The 24,173-nt window shown below is 39.5% G+C and overlaps 1 protein-coding gene across 4 annotated transcripts in view; it reads left to right on the plus strand.

The window, feature by feature from the left end:
* The window catches only part of SH3KBP1 (SH3 domain containing kinase binding protein 1), a 211,550-nt gene extending 193,108 nt beyond the window's left edge, over window positions 1-18,442 (plus strand). For all 4 annotated transcript variants that reach the window (XM_030960512.1, XM_030960520.1, XM_030960536.1 and 1 more), the window contains 5 exons: window positions 10,190-10,299; window positions 11,616-11,741; window positions 14,706-14,977; window positions 16,369-16,432; window positions 17,778-18,442. In XM_030960512.1, coding sequence (XP_030816372.1) covers window positions 10,190-10,299; window positions 11,616-11,741; window positions 14,706-14,977; window positions 16,369-16,432; window positions 17,778-17,819 — 614 coding nt within the window. In that variant the 3' untranslated portion in view covers window positions 17,820-18,442. The remainder of the gene's footprint in view (window positions 1-10,189; window positions 10,300-11,615; window positions 11,742-14,705; window positions 14,978-16,368; window positions 16,433-17,777) is intronic.
* Window positions 18,443-24,173: the final 5,731 nt, after the last annotated feature.

Below are 24,173 nucleotides of genomic sequence, written 5' to 3' on the forward strand. Positions count from 1 at the left end.
AGGGATCCTGCCTGTGTAAGCATTGCTACCTTTCAGTGGGGTATGAAATGTCATTTTGGTGTGGTGGTGTTTACCCAGACTCCTCTATTAGTAAAGCATTTCTGTACAATAGCATCCTTTCAACAGCCAAGCATGCCTTTTCGTCAGATTTGGAAGCAGACCTTCAGGTTATAAAGGAATTTTAATTGCAACATTACATCAGAATACTAAATGCATTTCACATAGGTCTATGAGCTTTCCAGCATACATAGATCTGCTTTTTGTAAAGCTTCTGCTGTTGCTATGGTTCTTCTGGAGTAGCAGGTATTATGTTTTTCCCAGGTTTTCGTTTGGCTTAAACATGGAAAGCTAGAAGCTCTTGATAAATTGCATTAACATTTTTATTGTAGAGACTATTAGAAATGGTATGGAAATGCAGACAAATTCTACCATTTAGTGTTTCTTAACTGTGTTTAAAATTTGCTTCAAAGCACATAAGCCTCTGCTTACTTTGAAAGTTATGAGTGCAGGTAGCATATGCTACCTGTGAGTGATGGAGGTAAACTTTTTTATTTCTTGTTCTAGTTTCTTTGGAATCACTATCAGGATAAAAGCTTAGAGTGTTTTGTATTTTTAAGTTTTGTTGGTTATGGTTTTATTTTGTTTTGTTCTTAACATGTCAGGCAGGAAATCTGACTTATAGAAATTCTTGTTCATTTCCAGAACATGCAGGGGGAGCGAAGGGTAGCAGAGGGAGGAATTTGGGTTGTTTTGGGATTTTTTTAGCTGCAGAATAGGAGCCAACAAGAAACCAAACCATAACATGTTGCAAAGGGTTTAGCTGACGTCCTCCTGTTACCACTTACACAGAGAACCTATTGAGCTCAAGGATAAAATAGTGTGAGTACTTAAATAAATATAACTTGATAGGGTCAAACGAGAATGGCATTTACAAGGGCAAATCATGTCGTTCTAGCCTGTTAGACAACTTGTTAAAAGAAAAAATAAATAAATTATGGGTTTGAATTGAAAGAGGATCCAGAGATCAGAACTGTTATAAATTTTCAGGCAGCTTTTGACAGCTTGTGTAAAATATTGTCAAATAAATAAAAGGCATTTTAAGAGAGGCCAGAGCAATAAATCAAGGCTTAATAAGGAAAACCAATTCAGAGTGTATTAATGTCTTTTCCTATGAAGAGAGGTTTGGAGTTCAGAGCAGTTTATGGTGCAATGTAATTGTAGTGATTTACGGTAAGTGTGTGATTTTGTTTAATTTATTTACAGAGAGAACAATGGGCTGGAAAAGTCTTGTGGCTACACGAGTTATTAGAAAAGATGATGGATGTGTGAGTGGAGTTGTCCAGTGTGTTCCAAAACACTGCTGGATCTGGCTGTGTGGGTCCAGATTAACAGTGATATATCTTACTGGTTTTTGCCCCTATATCATGTGCTCTGTAGGAAGGACAGCCTCAGCTTCTCTGAGGCTCATCCATCCTGTCAAAATGGATTTGATTAAATCTACCATTTGATGTCTTTTCAGAAATCCAAATTTACACAACAAGTTAGAATGAGCCCATGTGACAGACAAGGTGTGACTTAGCAGTAGGCTTTGATAAAAATTGAAGTTAAATGGCCTTTGTAGCAGCTTGGATGCATGACCATTCTGGTAACTGGGCTCCTCTTTATTATTCCATTAGTCAAATACCATTCCCAGTCACTCAGAGCTCTCAGGGAGAGCAGGGGGGAAAGCAACAATCACTTGTAAGTTGCCTCACCCTCTTTCGTGCTTCTGCTAAGTACTGATGGTAAATTGTGCACTGAAAATGAATACCACAGCACCTCCTGGCTACTTTGCACTAGAGATGTTAAGCTGGCTGTCACTTTCTTAGCCCTATACCCAGTCTAAAGCTCTTGTTCCTTCCCTGCAGAGCAGAGAGATGGACAAAAAACAATGGAGACAGTTTTGTTTATTAAAGCAAACCAAACTAATGCTGAATGGAGAGCAGTTCTTTATTCTGTGAAGCAGTTCTTTATTCTGAAGAAATCCTTTTTAAGGATTTCTAAGTTGGTTCCTTTTCTTTACTACAATGAGACCAAAACCTCTTTGATGGGGAAGGAGAAGATAAAGGGCTCTTCCATATGCCATCTCTCAAAAAACAAACAAGTGATCAGCAACAATGAAATCAGTAATGCCATCAACAACTGAGCAGCAATATGCTGAGCTGAATTGGGAATCCAGATTCAAAACTTGCATTTCGTCTAGGTCCCTTGGAAATGGCTTTTTCATGTTTATTTTCTGAGTAATATTCTACCAGTGGATCAGTGTTGTCTAACCAGAAAACCCCACACCATTAAAAACATTCTCCCGCCCACTTTACCAATTGGGAAAATCACAAATGCTTGAGCAAGGCTGAGGTGATGTGCAATACTGTTAATAATGTTCTGAGTTGCATATATAAAAAAGTTATTAGCTCATGACTTGGTTTCCTTAACATGTTCAGCAGAGCTGTGGCTTCACATGTAAATTTCTTGGTGATAATTCAGTACTGATAACAATTTTCCAAACTGCACTGACAATTTGAAAAAAATCTGCTTAGCAACATCACTGCTGCTTGTAGATATAATGGCAGCTCTTATTTCTGTTGTCCATGCATTTACTTTTTTCATACTCTTTACAAAACCACTGGAAAACTAGCCTTCAGATTATATTATTTAAGAGGAACCATTCCCCATTCCTCCTCACTTTTTCTTTTGTTTTCTTTTTCCCTGTTTTCAGTGATGTCTTTACTTTCCTTTCCACACATCTTGCATTCAACTTTTCCTATTTACATCTCTTTGCCATGGCTAACTCTTCTTCATTTCATGAGGGTAAGACTTTTGTTTTTTTCCATTTCTTTTCTGTCCTTTCTTTGGTTTAGTTTACAACGCATAACAAGCAAATACAAAAAGAAGCATTTCATAGAATGCGGAAGTTTACATGGATATTACAGATTTTTTTTTTATTAAAAGTTGAAATTGAACATACTGTGGCAGAAAATCTTGCGTCATAGTATTGAAATGAGAAATCATTATCATTTAATGTATCATAAGAAATTTTAGTGACGAAGGTGACGTGCAGTTTACATGTGGTGTTTGTCAATGCTCTGGATTCATTAACTTGTTCTTGCAGACAGATTTTGTCATGACAAAGTGTAATGCATCTATTTCATTGTGCAAAAGCATTTAGAAACATACTAGAATGGTTTTCTAGTCTGAAAGAGGAAAAAAATCACAGCAAACATACAGTAAAAATTTGAAGAGTGTTCAGGGGCACTCAGTGGAAAGTGTGTGGTCATGTACCCAGGGCTGTGGTTAAATCACAATGGTTACTTGCATCTGTTGGCACATCTCTACCAACAACTGGTCTGGATTGGCAGTGGCTTTTTGAGCTTTTAAAATGCTTCTAAAGCAACATAAGTTACACTGACAATAAACCCTGCTCTACAAACTGTTGTTCCTACACAGAACTACATTGATTTCAACAGCTTCAATTCATGCCTTATGGCATAACTTGTCCTTTCTTTAGGTGATGTGTTTCTTTTTCATTTCATAAAGAATTTTGTATATGAGGGCCAGTGTGATGACAGAAACATCTATCAGATAGAATAGCTTAGTGGATGTAGTGGGTTGACCAAATGCCAGTGTACCTACCAAAACAGTGGATCAAAAACTAATGCTTTCCAAAAAACGGTATTGAGTTATTCCTGCAAGTTAGGATCAATCCCACATCTTCTAACTACACACACACACACACACACACACACACGCTTTGGAATCCTGGAATCCTGAAACAAGTCTTGTCTATCCAAAGCAGGATTGCTTTGGCATCAACTGATACTTAAATCCATATGGATTTAAGCTAAGTGATTTAGGAATAAACCACAAAGAATTAAAAATAATGTATCTACTGTGGAAATGATCAGTTAATCCCCACAAAAAGCAGTTTCTGTGCTTTGCAGAAAGACTGACTTGCACAGAGCCAAGTGGACACATCTTTCCAATATTTTTCCTGGCTCTTTAGACATTTGCTTAGTATTTATGAAAGCAGTTAATAATCTTCACCAGTGCTAACATAAGGCACATATGCCTTCATTGATTCCTACTGAAACATCTGATGATGGTATGAAATATTGTAAGAGCTTCCCTGGAAGCTGGTCAGTGCAAGTCCTTTTTTTAGCATTTCTTCAGACTTTAATCTCCAGAGCATTTGCTGGTGGATCATGGAGTCCTGGCCAAAGCCATGTGATTGCCCATTCTTTTTTTTCTGTCCTTCCCTGCAAGACTGGTGCTAGCTTGCCTGAAGGGATAGTTAAAAATACCCTCTTGAAATTATCTAATAAACAAACTAAAAAAATTTCAGTATATCAAGTTTCCTTCCTTGAACTGTATTTGCAGTTGTTCTAGAGCTGTATTTGTCAGGAGAGGTGATTGCTGTGCCTCTGACTGCAAGAAAAAGTGATCTAATAAGATTTGGCCCACACTAGGGAAAAAGATGAAGAATGTTTCTGGGGAAAGGGTGTAGAATGGAGCACATTTGTCTTTAACTCACAGGCTGTTTTACTGTGAGATAATTATAATTATTGTGCCTGAAAACACAGAATGAATGTTGGAAAATCAGAAAATACTGTTTTTTAAATATAAGGGTTGGAGGACAAAATGTGACTCATATAATGAATATCAAAATCTGTCTAAACCTCTTTCTAGGTTGCTGTTCATGCTCATTTTAATAAGGCAAAGCAAAGGAACAGAATTGCCTGACTGGTTTAAGTTGCAATGTTTACATCCGTGAGTCAAAATCACCCATAAACGCAGTTCTGGACTGTAAATATTGTAATCAGGAATATGTTAGTGGTCCTTTATATAATTTAAGTAGGGCTCTTGCCCTGAAGGGTCCAGAAAAAAAGCAGTAAACTAGAATTTTAAATTGGTTGCCATGTGTATCAAGTCGAGGTGCCTGAAAACAGCATATCCATTTCTTCTAGCTCCTCAGTTTTCTTGACCTTTCAGTTCTTTCTTGGCATGTTCTGAATTGTTAAAAATAAAATCCTTATGAGGGCACTGGCAAGTGGTTAGCAGAGCTCATTATGGCAACTCATTTCCACATCCAGCTATTAAAGCGATAAAAGTCAGGACTGAAATGGGAGAATATAATTGGGTGCTTTGGGAGAGGTTGTCCTAAAGTCACAGCAGCTGTGCTGTGACAGTCCTGGGAAGCCAGGTGAGCTGGGCTGTTTCACCCCAAGGCACAGAGCTGGGTGAGCAGCCCTCCCTGGCACATCCCTGTTGCACCCCTGAACAGAGGAGCCTTGCAGCCAGGGAGCTGTCCTCCTAAAACTGCATTACCCAAATCTTAGAAAACAGCCTGTGATTCATTCTGGGTGAGATTGGCTGCCTGGACCCTGGCTGGGAGTATGGCTGTATTCCTCAAAGGGTCCAATGCTGTTCAGCAGGGAGGGAGTAGCAGAATCCGGTTGCTTGATGTAGTTAAAATATCGTAGTCTTCTGAAAATTCCAACTAACATTCAGATTACTGAGTTGTTTTTAAAATTCTACTATATATTGAATGGGCACTACTGCAGAAGTTTTTGTCTGCAGTGTATGTCTCATTTGAGACCTTTAAGGATTATTGCATTTAAAGACAGTATAGGTACTATTTCACATGCCTGTTGTCAACCTGTTAAACTTATTGAAGATGATTATGGAATGAAATCCACCTCTGGCTTTTGTGACATAATCTTCTTCAAATGAACTGAGTGCCAATTTTGCCTCATTTCCTTCAGTCCTGCTGTATTTCTGTTCTGTGAAACCTCACCATTAGCATTCTGAAAGTGTTGATTCTCTCACTTCCCATTTCAGTTTTTTCAAGGTGAATTCTCTCTACTAATTAAAAAAAAATTATGTCATCATAATGTATACATGATTTTGCACAAATACTAAAAAATCTAAATGGAACATAAAGCCTAGCTACATTTTATGCCAGAATAGTAAATGGGAATAAGAGGGGTAAGGAAGGAAGCATAACCACTTAACTTTTTATTTCTGGGGTCTTTTGGGGACAGGGACTAAAGGTCATTTTCCAGGAAGGTACAAGTCTAATGAGTTTAGAACTTTTTCTCTCAATAATTGTTTTCCTGGATCTGGGCATTTTAAAAAATACCATCATCATCCTTTAAATAACCATGTTTCCAGATGAACATAGCAATGGAGAGAAATATTCTATTCTTAAGGTACATGCAAGGATACCAGGGAACAATTCTTGCAGAGCTAACATTTTTTCATATTCAGGAAATATGGTTGCTCAGTAAGCCAGACCTTATGTACTACACTGATACATTAAAATTATTCTGATGCCTTTCTCCCCATCTCATGAATTACTTCATGGATTTCCAGCTTGATCAGTGAGATAGTAATAATGATGAGTGCATCTCTTTATTTGTAGAACAAATATCAACTGTTTTTTAATTAGGGACTTAATTGGTGGGTGCCACCTCTATGTTCTACATGTTTACTAGATTCTTCCTTACTGTTTGTTATTACCAGACAAATAAAAAGCTGGACCAGTACAGAGTCCAGGTCTGCTGGATGCTGATGTTGCTGACCACAATTAATGTGGCTGTGAATACAGTAGACTGGAGTTTTTCTTTAATAAAATTCTATTTGGGCCCTGTCAGGAAGACTGTACATTTTGTTTAGTATGTAAATTTAAGCACCCAATTTGTGATAGCTGCAGAAATACAAACTAAAATCAAAATCCCTGCATTTAATGACCTCAGTGAGTTTAATACAGTCAGAACCATATAGCCTTGCTTTCCACCAGCAAGAAATAATCAAATACCCAGCACAAGTGAATTACTGATTCCACAGCATATATGACAGCATGGCAGAAGTTCTGTGAGTGGCTCTGTTACCAGTTCACTGGGTGGGAATTTTCTTGAATGATTATCTCTACAGGTGATGATTGTGGGAAGTGGTGATAGCCTTAGATGAAGAGCAGATTTGGGAGGAAGAACAACAACTAAATAAGGAGGACAAATGGAGAGAAAAAGGGCATATAAGAGTGCTGGAAGTGGATTTACTATTTTATTGTTGTACCAAGTGTTGTCCATTACACTTTAATAGAATTTCATTCAGAGTATCAACTGAATGGCTGTGATTTCACTAGTTTGGCAGCAGATACTACCTGTGGAGCCTTTATAGCCTCTGTTCTACTCTCTTTAAAATTCAGTCCAGGTATAGGCTGCTTTAGTTTATTTTTCTAACTATCAAAAATGCATTTAGAAGTGGAAAAATGTAGGATTCACAATATTTCTTCATAATAGAAGTTTTGCACATAAATGTTCATTTTTCATTGTATTTATAAAATGCATGGAGGAAATTAGGTCTGCAAATGCTTATGGGTCTCAAGGATGCAAATCTGTAAATTTTCTGTTTATCAATACATTTTACAATTTAAACCTGAGTATTTTATTCTGATCAAATATAGCACTCTAGGTATTTAGTAGTTTATTTAAGCCAAAGAAACACATTGAATTAATTGACTTCACTGTTTTTTCATTGATTGTTTTCCCTATGAGTGTAGATACCTTTTGTAAGAGCAGAGAAAGGGACAGTGGCACTTACAGAATTGTAGAATCTTTAAAGCTGGAAAAGACCTCTGAGATAATTGAGTCCAACCATTAACCAATGGTGTTGCCAAGTCCACTACTAAACCATCTTTCTAAGCACCACATTTGCACGTTCTTTGAATACCTTGAGGAGCAGCTGACTCTTGCACTTCCCAGAACAACCTGTTGCAATGCTTGACCACACTTTCAGTGATGACATTTTTCCTAGTATCCAATCTAAACCTCTCCTAACTAAACTTCAAGGCACAACTTGAGGCTGTTTCCTCCTCTCCTGTTGCTTTTTACCTGGGATAAGAGACTGACTCCCGTCTCACCAGTCTCCTTTCATATCCTGTGTAGACCACAGAAGTGGAAAATAGGGAGAGGGAAGTCATGCACCACAGCTTTCCTAGGCTGCAGAATAACTTCAGCCAATTTCCTGCCCCCAAAGCAGAAGTGTGCTCTTCCCCTCAGTTTGGGCAGCTTGAATCAGTCCTGTGGTACTGGTAACTGATCCTTCCTTCAGTGCAAGTGTTTGCATGGCTTGGCACATGCCACTGAAAAATGAGCTGGATTAAAGCTTGCTCAGGAAAAAAAATAGTAAAAACAGTAAAACAGGAGAGAGTGGCTGGGGCAAATGGAAGGATTGCTTCAGCCTCCATTTCTGCTCATGTGACCCATTTAGAGTGTATATTTTTAATGGTATTACATTTTGCTGTGCCATTTAGCAAAGTAACTCAGTAGTGAAGATTAAAGTTAGACAATATGTTAATATATTGATTACTGATTTGCTTTGTGATCTTAACTCATTTGGCTATCTTATGGGTCAGCTTAAAACTGGATATTAATAGAAACCAGCTCTTATAGTTGCTTGCTATTTTTTTTCCCAGAAAACAAATTTTTCCTTCTGCTTCTGCTCTCCCAAAACCCTGAAGTTCTGTAATACTCCATAAAGGTTTTGTGCAATCTGCTAAAATTAGCTCATTTTAACTTTTAAAGCACTGTGGCCTCACCTGACGTGTTGGGTACAATTGAGGCTTCAGATTGCCAAAATCCCCCTGACAGACTGGGTGGGTGACCTACCTTTGCACACAGGCTGCAACAGTCAATAGCAAAAGCAATGACAAAAACACATGGTAGAGGACAGTGGGGTCACTGGTTATATATAGGAAGAGTCACTCCAAAAATAGAGTAGCATTTGGAGGTGAATAACCTTAGACTATTTCAGGGCTATTGAAAGAGCTATCTCTTTTTTTCTGCTTCTTTTTTTTTTTAATCTCTTGGAGATGGAAGGATATTGCTGAATAAGGAAGCTACAATCCCATTTACTTTCTAGCTGACAAATCATGAGAACTTGGAATAAATTTAAATGTCTTTCAGTGCATATAGTTTATTGCACAGGCCCATGAATTAATTTGTTTTTCCATTGCATAATTTTGTACAATGGTTGGTAGTAATATGACAACAAAACTGGATCTTCAGAGATTTATTGTTCTGTAATATTTGGAAAATTAAGTGCCTAATATATAGAACTATTAATTAAAAGCTATTTTTCCTACATGTGTGTAATGAAAAATAGTCTCTGAATAATGAATATCATTCCTATATTTGATTAATATCTGAAAGTAATTTTGAAGAATTTTGATTTATCTTGTCTAAAGTACCTCTTGTGTGTTTTCTAACTTCTTCCTGCTCAACATATGCTGTAGGGCATTTTGAAATGAAGGTGAGTGAAACTGATACAACCCATAAAAATAGATGAATGGTATTAAGCCATTTGATTTATCCATGTGATCATGAGCTATGGTATTCCTTGAGCCTCCACATCTTTCTTTCACGTAAACATGCTACCCTGTGGCTGGATTCAGTAAACACTTTCCCAGAGCTTTTCACTGGCCATGGAGATGGTTGGTACAGCATTCAAGCAGACCTGCTTTCCCTGGACTCTGTACAGCTTCAGGAGCCTGTTAGAGCTTTTACTTACCACAGCCTCTGGGCTACTGAAGGGAGACAGTCCTCTCACCTGCAGTGACTGGAAACCATGGTGCCTCCAGCTGCAGCTGTCCAGGAACCTGCAGATCACTTCCAGCTTGATCATTCTCATTCTGCATTCTCCTGAGCAATTACTGCAATGCAGAGCTGACAGTACAGTTCCTGAGACAATGTGTGCAAAGTCTTATGTCTCCAGTTATTCAGGAAAAAAAATTACTAACCCCTTCAGTAGCCAGATGGAAATTTTGAAACTGTTTATTCCATGCCGTAGAAGCCATGATGTCATTTAGCTTTCACTATGCTGAAAACAAAGCCAAAGGCTCCTCTACACGTCCCCCCTCTGCTTTATTGTGTTTGAGATGGAAGGGCAATTGTTCTTGGCAAGGGTGACTGGATTACAGCTGCCTTTGACTTCCAGGTTTTTTTGGTGCCATCATGGTGGCTAAATATGTGCAGAACACTGTGACAAAGTGGGGAAAATGGGATTTCATTTCTTTGAAATTAGAAAAAAATGTGATTCTTTCCCTTTGAAGACAGTTGCCAGAAAACCAAATCGATTCTATTTTATTTTTAAGACTTGGAAGGTTTTGATTCTGTAATACCAATTGCTGAGAAGCTTAATCATCCAACTACAACCAGACCAAAAGCTACTGGCAGGCGACCACCCTCCCAGTCTCTCACATCTGTAAGTTAATTTTCCTTTTCTTTAAAAACTATTTTTTAAAATATTTTTTCTGAATTTCCCCCCCCTCCTACTTGTGTTCCTTGATGTTTTTACTACTTTTACCCAGCCATTCCTTCACATGTACAATGAGGCAGAGAGATGCAGATCGGGAAAATTACTGTCAAAAGGCTGCCAGTGTTTTGAATACTGATGTTTAAAACATTCCCTTCCTTCTAAGGTTTATACCCCCTTATCTGGGTGCTGCCAAGTGTTCCTTGCCAGACATGACTGAGCCCAGAAAAATCCCTTATAAAAATCTTTGGAATAGACTAATTTGTGTGAAATACTGAGGATTTTTAAAATGTTTCCCAAAAGAAGCATTTCTCTTGGTTTCTTGCAGACATTTACCAGATTTTGAGGACAAATAGACCATTCAGTGTTCAACAGCCCTCCCTGAGCTATCATGTGTTTCTTCTCATTAAGGTCACAGTTGTAAATACAAGGGTGATTTAAATTTCACTCTCTAATATCTATCTTTAGACAAGTTGGTCTCATAATACTTTGGAAACCACTGCTTAGCTTTTCAATGTCTTCTTCTCTGGGGTTTGGGGTTTGTTTGTTTCCATGCTTTTTGTGTTCTGGAATATCAGAATGAGAGCAACTACTGATGGTTACCTGGGTCCATGTTGCTGAAGAAAAACAAAGTGGAAGGAAGCAAAAAGGATTATTGTGAAACTAATAGAACTCAAAAAAGAGAATGCTTTCAAAAATGACTGCTGTCATAAGTAGAGAAATATATAAGAGCAGTATAGAGGTTCTCCTTCCCCTGTCACATCTATGAGGAAAGGAACAGGGGTGGAAAGAACCCTCCCCTTTTGTGCCTTCACCTTGGGCTGTGCCCAAGGCAGCCCTGCAGTGCCAGCACCGTGCCCTGGCAGTGGCTGGGGCTCTGGGAGCAGCAGGGTGAGACCTGCTCTGAGCAGAGCCACAGCAGAGCCACCCTGGTGACAGAGCTGGCATTGTGACAGAGCTGGCATCCCCAGGGAACAGCCCTCAGCATCCTGCCTGGGACAGGAGCCTGCTTGCATCTTGTGATATCATGCAGTGCAAAGCTGTAAATTGATGCTGAACTCAACTCATAAGCATACCTTATTTCTTGAATGCTTTGAAAGCAGTCTAGCTTTGAAAATAAGATGCAGAAAAGGGGGAGTAGGGGGACAAAGCGTCCTTATTTTAAGTATTGTTACTTTGAAAATTATAGCTAAAAAAGTTCTTGTACAATGAAAATATCTGTGCTTTTCTTTTTCTTCTTTTGTGGTGTGTGTTTGTCTATATAGTCATCCCTTTCAAGCCCTGATTTCTTTGACTCACCAAGTCCTGAAGATGAGAAGGAAGAACATGTTTCCATTACTCACAAAACTCTTGAAGTGTCAAGGAAATCAAGAACTGTTACAATATCACAAGTAAGTTAATTGGCATGCCTCTGCTTAACCTTATCACATGCATCTTCTTTTTTTAAAGCAGTACTGAAATATTTAAAGTTTAATTCATCAGTCACCTGGTAACTGCCCACTTAAAGAAGCTTAAAATGATAAAGGTTACTAAGATTGTTCTGTGCTTGAAAGGCAGGTCCAAAGTGAATTGCACAGTTAAATGTGTCAAATAACCATACTGTGAAAAAATCCTTCTTGTGTAAATGCATTTTACAGAATCAGAGAGGCTGAGAAATAAATTTTAGAAACAAAGACGCTGTCTTTTTGCAATGTTAAATTGAGTTTACATTAGAAGATTCTGTGAGCAGAGAAAATATTTAAATTTGAATTTAAATTTGCAAATATAATCACTTTTTACACTGGTATAATTGTATTCATTTTATAGGCTTGTGCCATTCTTACTGTATATTGGTAGACAATAGCTCAATCAATATTACAAAAGGAGTGTGTAGTTCAGGCTTCAAAGGTTGGAACTCTTTTTTAGTACATAAGGATACCTTTAATAATAAAAATACTACATTCTAATAGTTTAACAAGTATTTGAAAGACGAAGTCTTGCACTTCTGTGATCGAGTTATAAGGATAATGTTTTGCTATGTAGCTCCCTCTTCTGGGAGCACTTGCACCCAGGAATACTGCTGGGCCAACATTTCTAAGTTATATGACAGCACTGTAGTTGTTGTTCCTGTAAAATGAGATGGCTGCTGTTAGAAAGCAGCTACTTGAGGCTTTAATGTTGATAGCCAGTTAAGCTCTGGAATAAGATGCTCAGATCAATGACTCCAGTTGTGCCTTGCTTGCCTGCTCCAGATTTGAACTCGGCCTGACATTTCAGTCCAAAGGAAACTTTCACCTACTGATATATGGAGTTATTATCCATGAAAGATCTGCTTATAGGTACATATTACTCACAACTCACTCTGCTCTGCTGAGACCCCATCTGGACTTCTACATCCAGCTCTGGGGTCTCCAGCACAGGAAGGACATGGCCCTGTTGGAGCAAGTCCAGAGGGGGCCACAGAGGTGATCAGAGGGATGGAGCACCTCTCCTGTGAGGAAAGGCTGAGAGAGCTGGGTTTGTTCAGCTTGGAAGAGGGGAGGTTTTGAGATGACCTAATTGTGGCCTTTCAGTACCTGAAGGGAGCTGACAAGAAAGATGGAGAGGGACTATTTACAAAAGCATGGAGTGATAGGAGAGGATGATGGAATGGTTTCAAACTGAAAGAGGGTAGGTTTAGAGATTAGATATTAAGAAAAAATTTCTTTACTGTGAGGTTGGCAAGGCACTGGAATGGGTGCCAAAACAGCAAAGTTGTGTATGCCCCATCCCTGGAAATGTTTAAGAACAGGCTGGATGGGACGTGGAGCACCTGGTCTAGTGAAAGGTGCCCCTTTCCATGGCAGGGAGATTGGAACTGGGTGACCTGTAAGGTGCCTTCCAACCCAGATACACAAACTAATTGATAAAATGTTAAAAGAATACTATTCAGGTCATTGAGTCAAGTTTTCAAGGCACAAGAGTGATTCAGCTTTCTTGTGATTGTAATCCCATTTTTGTTTATATTAATGGTCAGACTTGGTTTTTGTGCAGAACACTTCTTGAATCCAGTGTTTTCCCAGACCAGGTTCTGTGCTCAATCATGGTTGTATGACCTAACATTACAACAGTATAGTAGGGAAGACTGTTTTTTGCACAACTTGGTGGATCCTGCTTTTCTCTCCCCGTCATTATTTTTCCTGATCTTCATCTCACCACTAACTTTTCTCTCAATTACTTTGTTCAGCTAATGCCACCCTGCCAATCCCAAATCCTCACTTACAGTGTCTCCTTCCATTTCCATACCATATTTTCTCAGTATTTTGCCCTATTTACCATTCAACTTCAATATCTCTTTTTCAAAGAGAGTTGGAAGGTTGCCTAGAGCTTTTTTCTTACTCTTGTCCAAATCAGATTTTCAAACGTGCTTGGTAGCTGTCATGTAATGCACACACAGCACTGCCAAATAACAGTGCAAAGATCCCCTTCACTTGCCATTGTGATACCCGTGCTTGTACACTGCTGTCTGAATGCAGTGAAGTAGATGGTCATGTATGGTTGGTAAACTGCAGATTTTTTAATTGTCTAATAAGTATAAAATTTTATATCACATTATATACATATATTACTTTATGCAGCATATATGAGTAGAGGCTTGTCTAATAACTAGAGCACTGGGTCACAGTTAAGAAGCATGGAATCCTTTTTACTGAACCACATGATTCCAGGGCTATAGATTAATAGTGTGTTTTTCTGTCAAGTTCCTGGAGGAATAAAGAGCTATTGGTAGTTATGGGGATTCATGGAAGCTTTGATTAACAGAGTACAGTATACTACATTTATTTATTATTAATATCATTTTGAAGCCATGGGATTTCTTTTTCTATATATGTCATACCAACAAGTGAATCTAATGAATATTTTTCTATTTTCATAATGCTAGGGGGGACATGTAGTACATTTTTTAATTTTTGAAAAAACTTGGAAGATTCCTTCAATAGTTGGTGGGAAATTATGAATTTAATTTACAAAAAATATAATTTGGATTCTTGGCCACGTGGTTTTGTGCTCTGTGGGAGACATCCATGGATGGAAATATGCTCTCACAAACATCTGAGAGAAACACTGAGCATATGTCCCTGGTTTAATTCACTGCTAGGTCTGAGATCTTGGAAATGCTGTTGCTGAACTTTTGCATCACAACTAGACCCCCTCTGAAACACACATACAGAGATGATGACTAATCACTATATTTATCATGCTTTTGCCAAGACTGTCCATGTCTGACTGTTGGAATTTCAGCATTACTGAAGAGCAGCTAAATATTTAGCATTGGTTAGAGGTTTGATTTTCATAAAGCTTTCTGCAGACGTTAAATGTTACTCTTTTTGTTGCAGGTGTCTGATAACAAAACTTCCTTGCCTCCAAAACCAGGAGGTCTGGCTAGTGGCACTAATGTACAACCATCACTATCCCCTTCACCATCACCTGGATTTCACTCAATTGCTATGGGAACAACAGGCCACAGGTCAAATTCCCCATCCCTGTTTGGTACTGAAGGAAAGCCAAAGACTGAGCACTTGAGCCAAGGTCAGACTGCCCTGGAAGAGCTGAGAACACAAATTAGGGAGCTAAGAACCATCATTGAAACCATGAAAGACCAGCAAAAGTAAGTGCTGCCAATGGGATGCTGTAGGTGGGATGGATCTGTTCGTGCATAGTGGTAGCAGTTTCTGATTGAGTTTGCCTTCATAGATATTACTCTGCACAGCTGGCATATGTGTTTGTGATTTTCATGTGACAGAACATGTTCAGGAGAACCTCCACAAAAAAGACCTGCACCATCCACCACCTTTTTTTACCTGTGTTATGACACAAGTAGATGTTTACGGGGCATTAAAAAAGTTAACTAGCAAGCTATAAGCAGTGAATTTTCGTTTATTTGTCAATAACTATCTGGGAACTCATGTGCATTGATCATAATAAAAGGGGTGCATTTGTTATAGTTGTAGTACAAATTGCTACAAGCTCCTAAAGTTATTAAATTGATTTGTTATTTGACTGTTAGCACATTTTCCCAGGAAGCTCATGTTACTCGAATTGTGACTAGGTCCTCTGAAGGCCTTTGTGTTTATGGCCTTGAATCTTACTATTTTAGTTTTGGGCACCTTTGTTTTCTTTAAGTTGCTCATTTCTTAGGAGAAACCGGGGCTGGCATGTAACTTTTGATGTTCCTGAGACTATTGAATGCTTTGGAAGCTAAACCTTCACTTACATTGTCAGTTGTGTGTAGCCCAGGCAGGAAAAAGAAAAGGGCAAGCAGCGTGCAGAGCCTGTGGCGGAACAGAGGTGTGCGGAGTTTGGGAGAAGATGCGGGAGGGCATGGTTCAAGCTGGATGTAGCCAGCAAGCCCCACGGCCTCGCCTCTCAGGCTGACCCTGCTCCTCTGGTCTCCCCGGCCCTTCTTGCAAGGGCAGCTTCCACCTACTGGTATCTGTCCTAAGGTGAGATCACTCAGTGGGAACATGAGAACATGTCTGCTCCTTATAGCTATGTTCCCTTTCCCAACAAAGAAGAATGGCAGAAAATCCATATTTGGGATCATTAAATCTTATTAATTAAGTTGGAGGTTACCTTGTATTGCTGGCGTAAACAGCTTTTAAGTGGCTGAAGTATGTGATAGGATGGGCAGGATTTGTGTTACCAGTTCCTATAACTCACCATCAGTCAATACATCTCCATTTTGTCTGGAAAAAGGCAACTGGGTGCTGATACATTGTTGATACAGCTAGGCCAGAGCAAAGCCTGTGGATGCAGGGCTGTTAGGAGGCATTACTCATTAGCCATGTGGGATGGGTGGGGTACTGTCCTATAGTGAGTTTTACTTCTCTCTACCATAGCCTGGAGTATGCAAGAGTATGCTGACTTCAATTAGATGTTGAGAGAAAAAAAAAAAAACAAACTAGTGAAGTGGGGTAAATATGTCTCCAAGATATAATATTTTGTATTTTACTAGTGTGGTCATTTCCATCCCAAGCTTCTTTTGCTTTCTTTTAACAGAAAAGAGATTAAACAGTTGCTCTCTGAGTTGGATGAAGAAAAGAAGATCCGTCTACGGTTGCAGGTACTTGAATTATTTTTAATGTTGGGGATGTGTTGTCAGGTTTGATTTAGCCCCCTGCTTTTTGGGGGTTTGGAGAATAATTTAAAAAATGACCTTAACAGCATGCTTTAACTTGGTCAGGCAGATGGACTGAAGGGTCATTCTATGCTCCTTCCAACCAAAATTACTCCATTCTAATCTATGCTGTGCTGTACTCTACTATTCCGTGTACTTGAAGTGGTTTGGTATCAATTATATTTTATATTTTTATGGTATAGGGCAACTGTACTTCAAACTAGGGATAGAAAATTGAATGGTAATTTCACTGGACTGTTCCGTCTCTGTAAAACACATGGGAACATGGCAAAGGGTAGCAGAACTGGGGATCCTCAATGTCAATGCTTCAGGGCTGCTTAAAGGACTTTATGTGTCCAACCACATAGCAACATGGCTTCTAATAATACACAATTCTTGTTCAGCTTAAACTGAAATTTATTCAGATAAAACCTAGGGAACATTTTCAATAACCACTGTTGATTTAGTCTATCAGGTCAGACTATTCAGAGTTATCCAGAGATAACTTTACATCTTTATGCCCTGCACTAATGAGTTTATAATTATGATCTTATAGCTGGATGCTTTTACTCCAGTTCAAATGTTGCTTATACTGGTAAATGTTTAGATGCTAGATAACATGGCATTATTAGCTTTACATGAAGATAAGAGTTAACAAAAAATGGTAGCCTTAGTTTCAGAGTGCTCTGATAGACATGCAGGAGCACAACTCTCAGTCCACATATTAAAGACTGCCTTGATGATGGTGCAGTTGCTCACAGGCTGAAACAGGTGGGTTTGAATAAATCCAGGACCCCTGCCTTAGGGTTTCCAGTGTCTGTCAGAGGGACCAAGTGTACAGCTGAGGCTGCTGATGGTTTCAGCCAAATCCTTTTAAAGCATGGCTGTAAACCTTCAGAGCCTTTAAGATGCCTGGGCACAGGCTTGATGGTTGTAGAAGGCAACCACCATGCTGGCTGCAAGTGCAGCTGCTGGTGCATACACATTCTGCAGTAATGCCAGGCAGTGAGCTGTGCGGCTTGTAAAAGTTGTAATTTAAAGAGATTGAAAGGTCTTGCAGTACATTCAATGACTGTACTTGTCATGATCTGAGAGAGGAGGCTGTGAATGGTCATCTTATACAGTTGAGAAGTACCTCAATTTGTGAAATCTGTGGAAATAAGAGTGGTGTAAAACCTGTAGCTGACACCTGTGGACAAGAGGGAACGTGCTTTTCAAGTGGCACCAACTATGCCTCAGTTTGCTAAATCATCTAATTTAATCAAATACTTTTTGTTCTCTTTATTTTTAGATGGAAGTTAATGACATAAAGAAAGCTCTTCAATCAAAGTGAATACTTGATAGATGGAATGTTGCATTATTCTTCATGACTGAGACTCAAATTTATGCCCCAGCCAAAATAACTTTGTGCCAAATGATTTAAGAATTGCCTCAACATCCCTTTATTTGAAGGATTAGCACAACAGTTTTTGATAGCACAACAAAAATACCAACAAGAACAAAATTTCTACCCAAAGCCGTGCTGTGCGGCGCTAGTTGTGACTGAAATTGATCTTCTTGTGCTAAAGGCTCTCTACTTCAAGATCCTAGGTGAAATGAAAACTCAGGCAGTTTAGTCCATAGTGGTACTATTTTGATGATATTTTTCCATAAATAAAGTGTATTTCAGATTATCTGTTTACAAGCTTTATGATTTTGACTTTCGGTTTTTAATTGTCTTTTGTCACAGATTTTAAGATGTTTGTACTTCATATAGCCAGGAATGAATGTTAATGTTGGGGCTGAAGGGATTATTTTTGCTTTGAGATTGAACAGCCTACTTTTCGTTATGGTTTTAAGTTCTGTTAAATATGCAATTTTTTGTCCCCAGATCCCCTACAACTTAAACTTACATTGTGTACAGTAATGCATTTACAAGAAGGAAACAAACCAACAGAAGTCTGGTCTTTGCAATGATTTGTGCCTTTCTTTGCCACACACTGACTGGAGCCGGTTGAGGCCAGGTCTCCCTATGTAGCCACCACAACTCCTGTCCCCAGTGTCCTCCTGTCCCCGGTGTCTGGCAGAGGTCACCTTCCCAGTGCTCAGCTGCTGGGTCAGGAGAGCACGTTTGTGCCAGCTGGCAGGACAAAAGGGCACAGCTGAGAGCAGCTTTGTCTTGAGCAGCTGTGGCTTTTTAGCTTTCCTGGTTTGGATAGGCCTCTCCCTCAACCTGAATGTTCATCTCCGCTTGATTTTCATTAGATGATTTAAACACCCACCTCTGTCCCCAATTTTGCACAGAGTGAACAGAATATGCATTATTAAAGCAAAAATAAATAAAAGTAATCTATAAAACATGAATAAAAAGTTGTATTATTTCATGCACGAGGTTCTCTGTCGTGTGACAGTGTTTCATTTGCTGTTGATGCAGTATTGTTTGCTACATAATATTGTACACTTACAGACTGATACACTTCATAGTCCTCCTTTTGCAGCAGGACTGTCTTCTCAACATTTTGTTGAACCAGATGCTTACTTCAGTTTCTCTGTTTGCTTTCATTCTTTCAAAATTTCATATTTTCCTGGTTGTGGTTTCATATGTTCTTAACTAACCACAGAGTATCTCATATCTTGTCAGCAATCTCTGTTAAGTTTAAAAAGTGTTTAAATAACAGATATTTTTGCATAGCATGGAGTGAGTGGGTAAATGATGCCGGTGATACTTCCAAGTAACAAAACCCCACACACAAAGGATGTACTTGTGATCCCATCAAATGCCAGAGCTGGCTCCAGCAGCACACCCTGTATCAACATGAACCCCCCTGCCTGCCAGGAGCTGGGTGAGATGCAGTATGAAGTTGGCTGGTCACATTCACATATGGTTGGCAGAGTTCCCATAATCTTTCTGATATGCACAAATATATAAAATACACACTCCACCATACCCGAATCTGGCTTTACGGGTCTCAGTTGGCAGTACAGAACCTTACTGTTGGGATGATTTTTTCTTCCAGAGCATCTGCTTTTATTGTAACAGTGGTGTCTGAGATTTAAAGATAGGGTAGTGAAAATTGAGAATTTTTTTAAAAGTCACAATACATCGCTCAATGTACTCAAACAGAAACACTAATAAAATATTTTATCACTGAAATGCTCCTATGTAACATTTCTAAATATCTACATTAAAATATTTTTGTACAAAGAATGAGAGTCCTGCCATAGCTTTCCAGCAATAAGGATTTCTACATTACTTCCATGGTTTTTGTAAAGTTAGTAGCAGAGTTAGGAGAACAGAAGGAAATGAAGGGATAAGAAACAAGAATTCTGTTTGGGTTTGTAGTTATACATTTGCTGTATTTATCCAGGAATTAACTGCTCTGGATTCCTAATTTCCTGGAAAGAGATAAACTACTGTATCTGTGATAAATTAAGTATTGATTCCTGAGCTGTGCCTCAGAAATATATATATATATATATATATATATATATATATATATATATATATATATATATATATCATATAAGTGTTCCATCTTTCGAAAATGAAAGTCTGGATTTGGAACTAGATTCCAAAAGAAAAAAACTTTTTTTTTCCCTCCTGTTGACACGATAACTTGTCATTTTACAAATCTAAGTTAGAAGTCCAAAAAACCGTGCTTTGTAGAAGATGGTTAAATAAGGATTTGTGAAAATGCTTTGCTTTGCAAGTTGGTTTTTCTGGGAGAGGACACTGTAGAAATACAAGTTCTTCTTGCTGCATTTCATTATAATAATACAAAGTATTTCACATAAGACACGGATTTTCCCTTTCTAAAGAATATCAAATATGCATAAAACGTGTGGATATAAACTGCTACTTTTAAAAGTGTTCAGTTTTATATTTTAAAAAAATCAGAAAACACTGGTGAGGTACAAAGCGATTTTGCTGTGAAAATGATTAAATCTTGTTGTTTGAAGAGTTGTGTAAAATGACTTTTCATTAACATGCACATACCATTCCTGTAGCAGACTTCTGTTTATGTGTAGAAGTCAGGCTCATACTTTTGGATGATAATATCCAAATTCTTGATTCAGTAAATTTTTGGTTATTAAGAAAACAGTTTTATGTTCTCTTTTTAGTCTTAAAATTCTAAAAGAAGCAAGTATTTCTTAATGTGAGATCATAGCACTTAGAACTTTAAGAAGTTCTACATGGAAGTAAGATGGCAAATACTCAAAAGAGTATTTTAAATTTCATCTTCTGTGGTTTTCTTATTAATTCATTTGTGAATGAGCAAAAGGTTCAGATGAATTTTCTGTTATGCTAACAGGTCAAAGGACTGAACTCAACTCTATGCAGTAATTTTTATGAGTTAATTTGTGTATGAAATGTCCATGAGCGCTACGCTCTGTGACAGACAGGACTGAAATTTGCATGTATGAAACAAGGTGAGACAGCGCTGTGAAACACCCTCAGAAGTTCGTGCTCTGCTGAAGTTACAGAACCCTTTCCCTCCTCTTGTGGAGCTGATTGGGGCGTGAGCAGGCCCCTGTCCCCTGCTCCCCTCTCGCAGGCTGTCTGGCTGCAGGGGCGGCTGCTTCCCTGCGCATCCCGTGCGTGGAGCCTGCGGCACTGACAGCCCTGGGGCTTTGCTGCTGCAGGGCTGGTGTGACCAAAGGTGTCTGGTGTTCCTGTGCTTTCCCTGGCCATGCCACAGCACATCTGTGCTGACACTTTCAGCGTCTGTCTGGGATGTTTATGCCCCAGGGGCCTGCTTTGGGAGCAGGGGGCTGTGGTTGGGGATTCTGCAGTTCATGGGTCCCATAAACACCAAGCACCACAAGGCAAGGAGAGAGTGTGGCTGGGTGGGGTGATGGGCAATGCTCCTGCTTCCAGGAACGATCAGCAGTCTCTGCAGGGCCTGGAAAAGGTGAGGACTCCAATGTCTGTGTCTCCTCCGAATAAGGACCCTGGGGCTGGAAACTGGACAGAAGTGCATTGATGAGGAAAGTGTGAAAGCTGGTGACAAAGATGATACCTTACACACAGTAGAGGATTTTTGTTCGAAAGCAGGCAGGATTTTTGTTTAAAGTAGAAACAGCTACTTTACAATTTGGCACTGAGGAGGCTTTTCAACTGTGTGAGGGTGGCAGTGCTGCTGGGCACCAGCAATTCCAATAGGCTTTGGCAAGGACAGGGTCCTCCAAGCATTGACTTCTGTTCATGGCAATCCATAAGTTAAAAAGACCCAGAAGAGGTGGAGTTGAATTCCACCCACAAAACATTGGGTAATTGTCTCCATGGTTATTAATACTCTTCAGCCAGAACTTAGATTTTGCTTGGCACCTTTTGCCTCAGCTGACTCTGGAGCTGGCCTAGGAATTAGCAGCTGGTTGTGTGTGACCTGGCCTGTTCACTCCCAGCTTCCTGCAGCTGCTTCCCTCCTCCTGAGCTGCAGCCTCCCCACTCCAGCCATTCCCTGCCTTTGGAAAATAACCAACTTCTTTAGGTCACCACACCTGAAGGTGAGAGGATGCACTTCCCAGCCTGGAAAAGAGTAACTGAGGAAGAAAAAGACACCATTCAAATGCCAGCAGGAAGCTGCGGTGCTGAGTGTGTGCCAGGAATGAGCAGCCTTAGTGCCGCCAGCCCTGTGTCACCAGCCCTGTGCCAGCCAGGAAATGGCTCTGGGCCATCCTCCTCTCTGCTTGTGACTCAGGGAACAAAGGTTATTGCATCCACTCCACACATTGCTGTTTGGTGTTCTCTCTTTTAATGAAGATGTTTCCAACCCAATGCAGACACAGACTTTTAGAGGTGGTGAGTGTAAACCACAGGCAGCCCCAGGAAGAGATGCTTGAGAGACTTTCTTTATGCTGTCTCAGTCAGGCTTTTCTTGAGCCAATGATGCAGCTGAGTTGCCCCTTGAAGTGCTCACAGTTCCACTACTGAACAGTGTGAGGGGCTGGAGTGCAAACAGCTGAACTAACAAAATGGCCTCATGCTCCTGTGAAATTTTATTTAAAGTATTAGAAATTAAAATGTATTTTTAAATGCGTTAGCACTCTAGGATGAAAAATTTAAGATGTAAATTTTTTAAAATTGAATTGTTACCCTAAAAACTAGAGTGATTAGTATATTTTAGCAAGATAATTAATTCTAGACAAATCAATATATTAAATTGCCCTGACACATTGTAAAGGTCACAATAGAGAGGCAGGGCCTACCAATCTCTCTCAGCCCCCTTGGATAAGCAGGTTTCGAACTCTGTTATCTTCCTTTTTTTCATGTAGGAAAAGCAACTGGAGAATATAGCTGATGATACTCACGGGAAAACAAAATTGGCATTTATCAGTATGACCTTAAAACATCTAATAGGCTGTTTCTTGAAGGAGAAACCTTGAAAATTAGAGCTCCAAAGCAAATTAGATAAGAATGAGCAGACTTCAAAACCAATTTTGAATATCAAGACATTAAAGAAACATCTGTTCTCAAAACCGTCTCTGGTAAAACCTCTTCACTTCACTGAGTCCAGACCCAGCATTTTCAATTGGTATGGGAGATTATATTCCTTGGTACAACAACCCTTCCCTATGTCCTTCATCCAGCTGCTGAACAGCAAACATCCTTTTAGCAAAAGGGCCCATCAGGCTGCTCTTCACCTCCTCAGGTAACAGCAATGAAGAGTTTGGGATTTTGTGAAAATACTTCTTGGGCTTAGAGCTAGTGAAAACTAAGCTGGGCAGCTGTCCCTGCCACAGGATCACCAGTTATCTGGGTTCACCCCCTTCTAGGGATGGTTTTCATTGTAAAGGACACACCAGGTAAAGGAGAAAGCTCAATCACACAATCTGTGCACCATGCTCTTTCTCCTAGAACAGAGCACCAAACTGAGAACAGCAGCTAATGCAGGGTAAGTAGAAAAGAAGGTGCACCTGCATGGAAATTGCTACTGCTAGATAATTTGGCTGCTCTGGATTCAAAGAGCCAAATCTACTGAGCTCAGACAAATTTACTGTTGGAAGCACAGATGCAGCTTTTTAGCAAATAAAAGTACTAGGTAGGGGGAGGCATGATGTAAATTTTGAGACCCCAGCAAAAGCAGTGCTGGCTGGAGAAGGCTTACTCATTAATGTTTGGCATGTTTCTTGTGGGAGGTGCAGGTTGTTTGTGCCATGATAACACAGCTGGGCCTGGTGTGTCACTGATCTCAGGGGAATGGAAAACTGATGCTCTAACCTGAAGAACCTGCTCACCTCAGAAATAAGCTCTGTAACCTGTACTTGGGGAGCTCTTAACACAAGAAGGATGTCACATTACTGCAATAACTACAGGCTTCAATATTGGACTTGATCTAATTGAGATATATTAAAGTCGATAAGGCTGATTCAGTCTAAGTGCTGATTCAGAACTCCCAGAAGTCACCAGTATACCCTCTCCTGCTGGGTGCAAGTCTGGGGTAAGCCTGAATTCTCCTATCTCCATTTTCACTCACCTTCTGTGTGCTCTGACTCAGGCCTTATGCTTTCTCAGCCTTCCCCTGCATAATTATAAAAAGGAGCAATCTCAGACTCTAAATTTCCTCTTGTCCCAAATCTGACGCCTTCCTGCTCTAGAAATGTATGTCCCAGTAGCCCTGTGACACAGAGAAGAGGAACTGCCCACTTAAGGACACAGCCCACAGCCTCTGCCTAAATGAAAGTGCTGATGCTGCTCAGGTGAGCT

This window comes from Camarhynchus parvulus, chromosome 1 (genome assembly GCF_901933205.1).
Source record: "Camarhynchus parvulus chromosome 1, STF_HiC, whole genome shotgun sequence".
Lineage (NCBI taxonomy): Eukaryota > Metazoa > Chordata > Aves > Passeriformes > Thraupidae > Camarhynchus > Camarhynchus parvulus.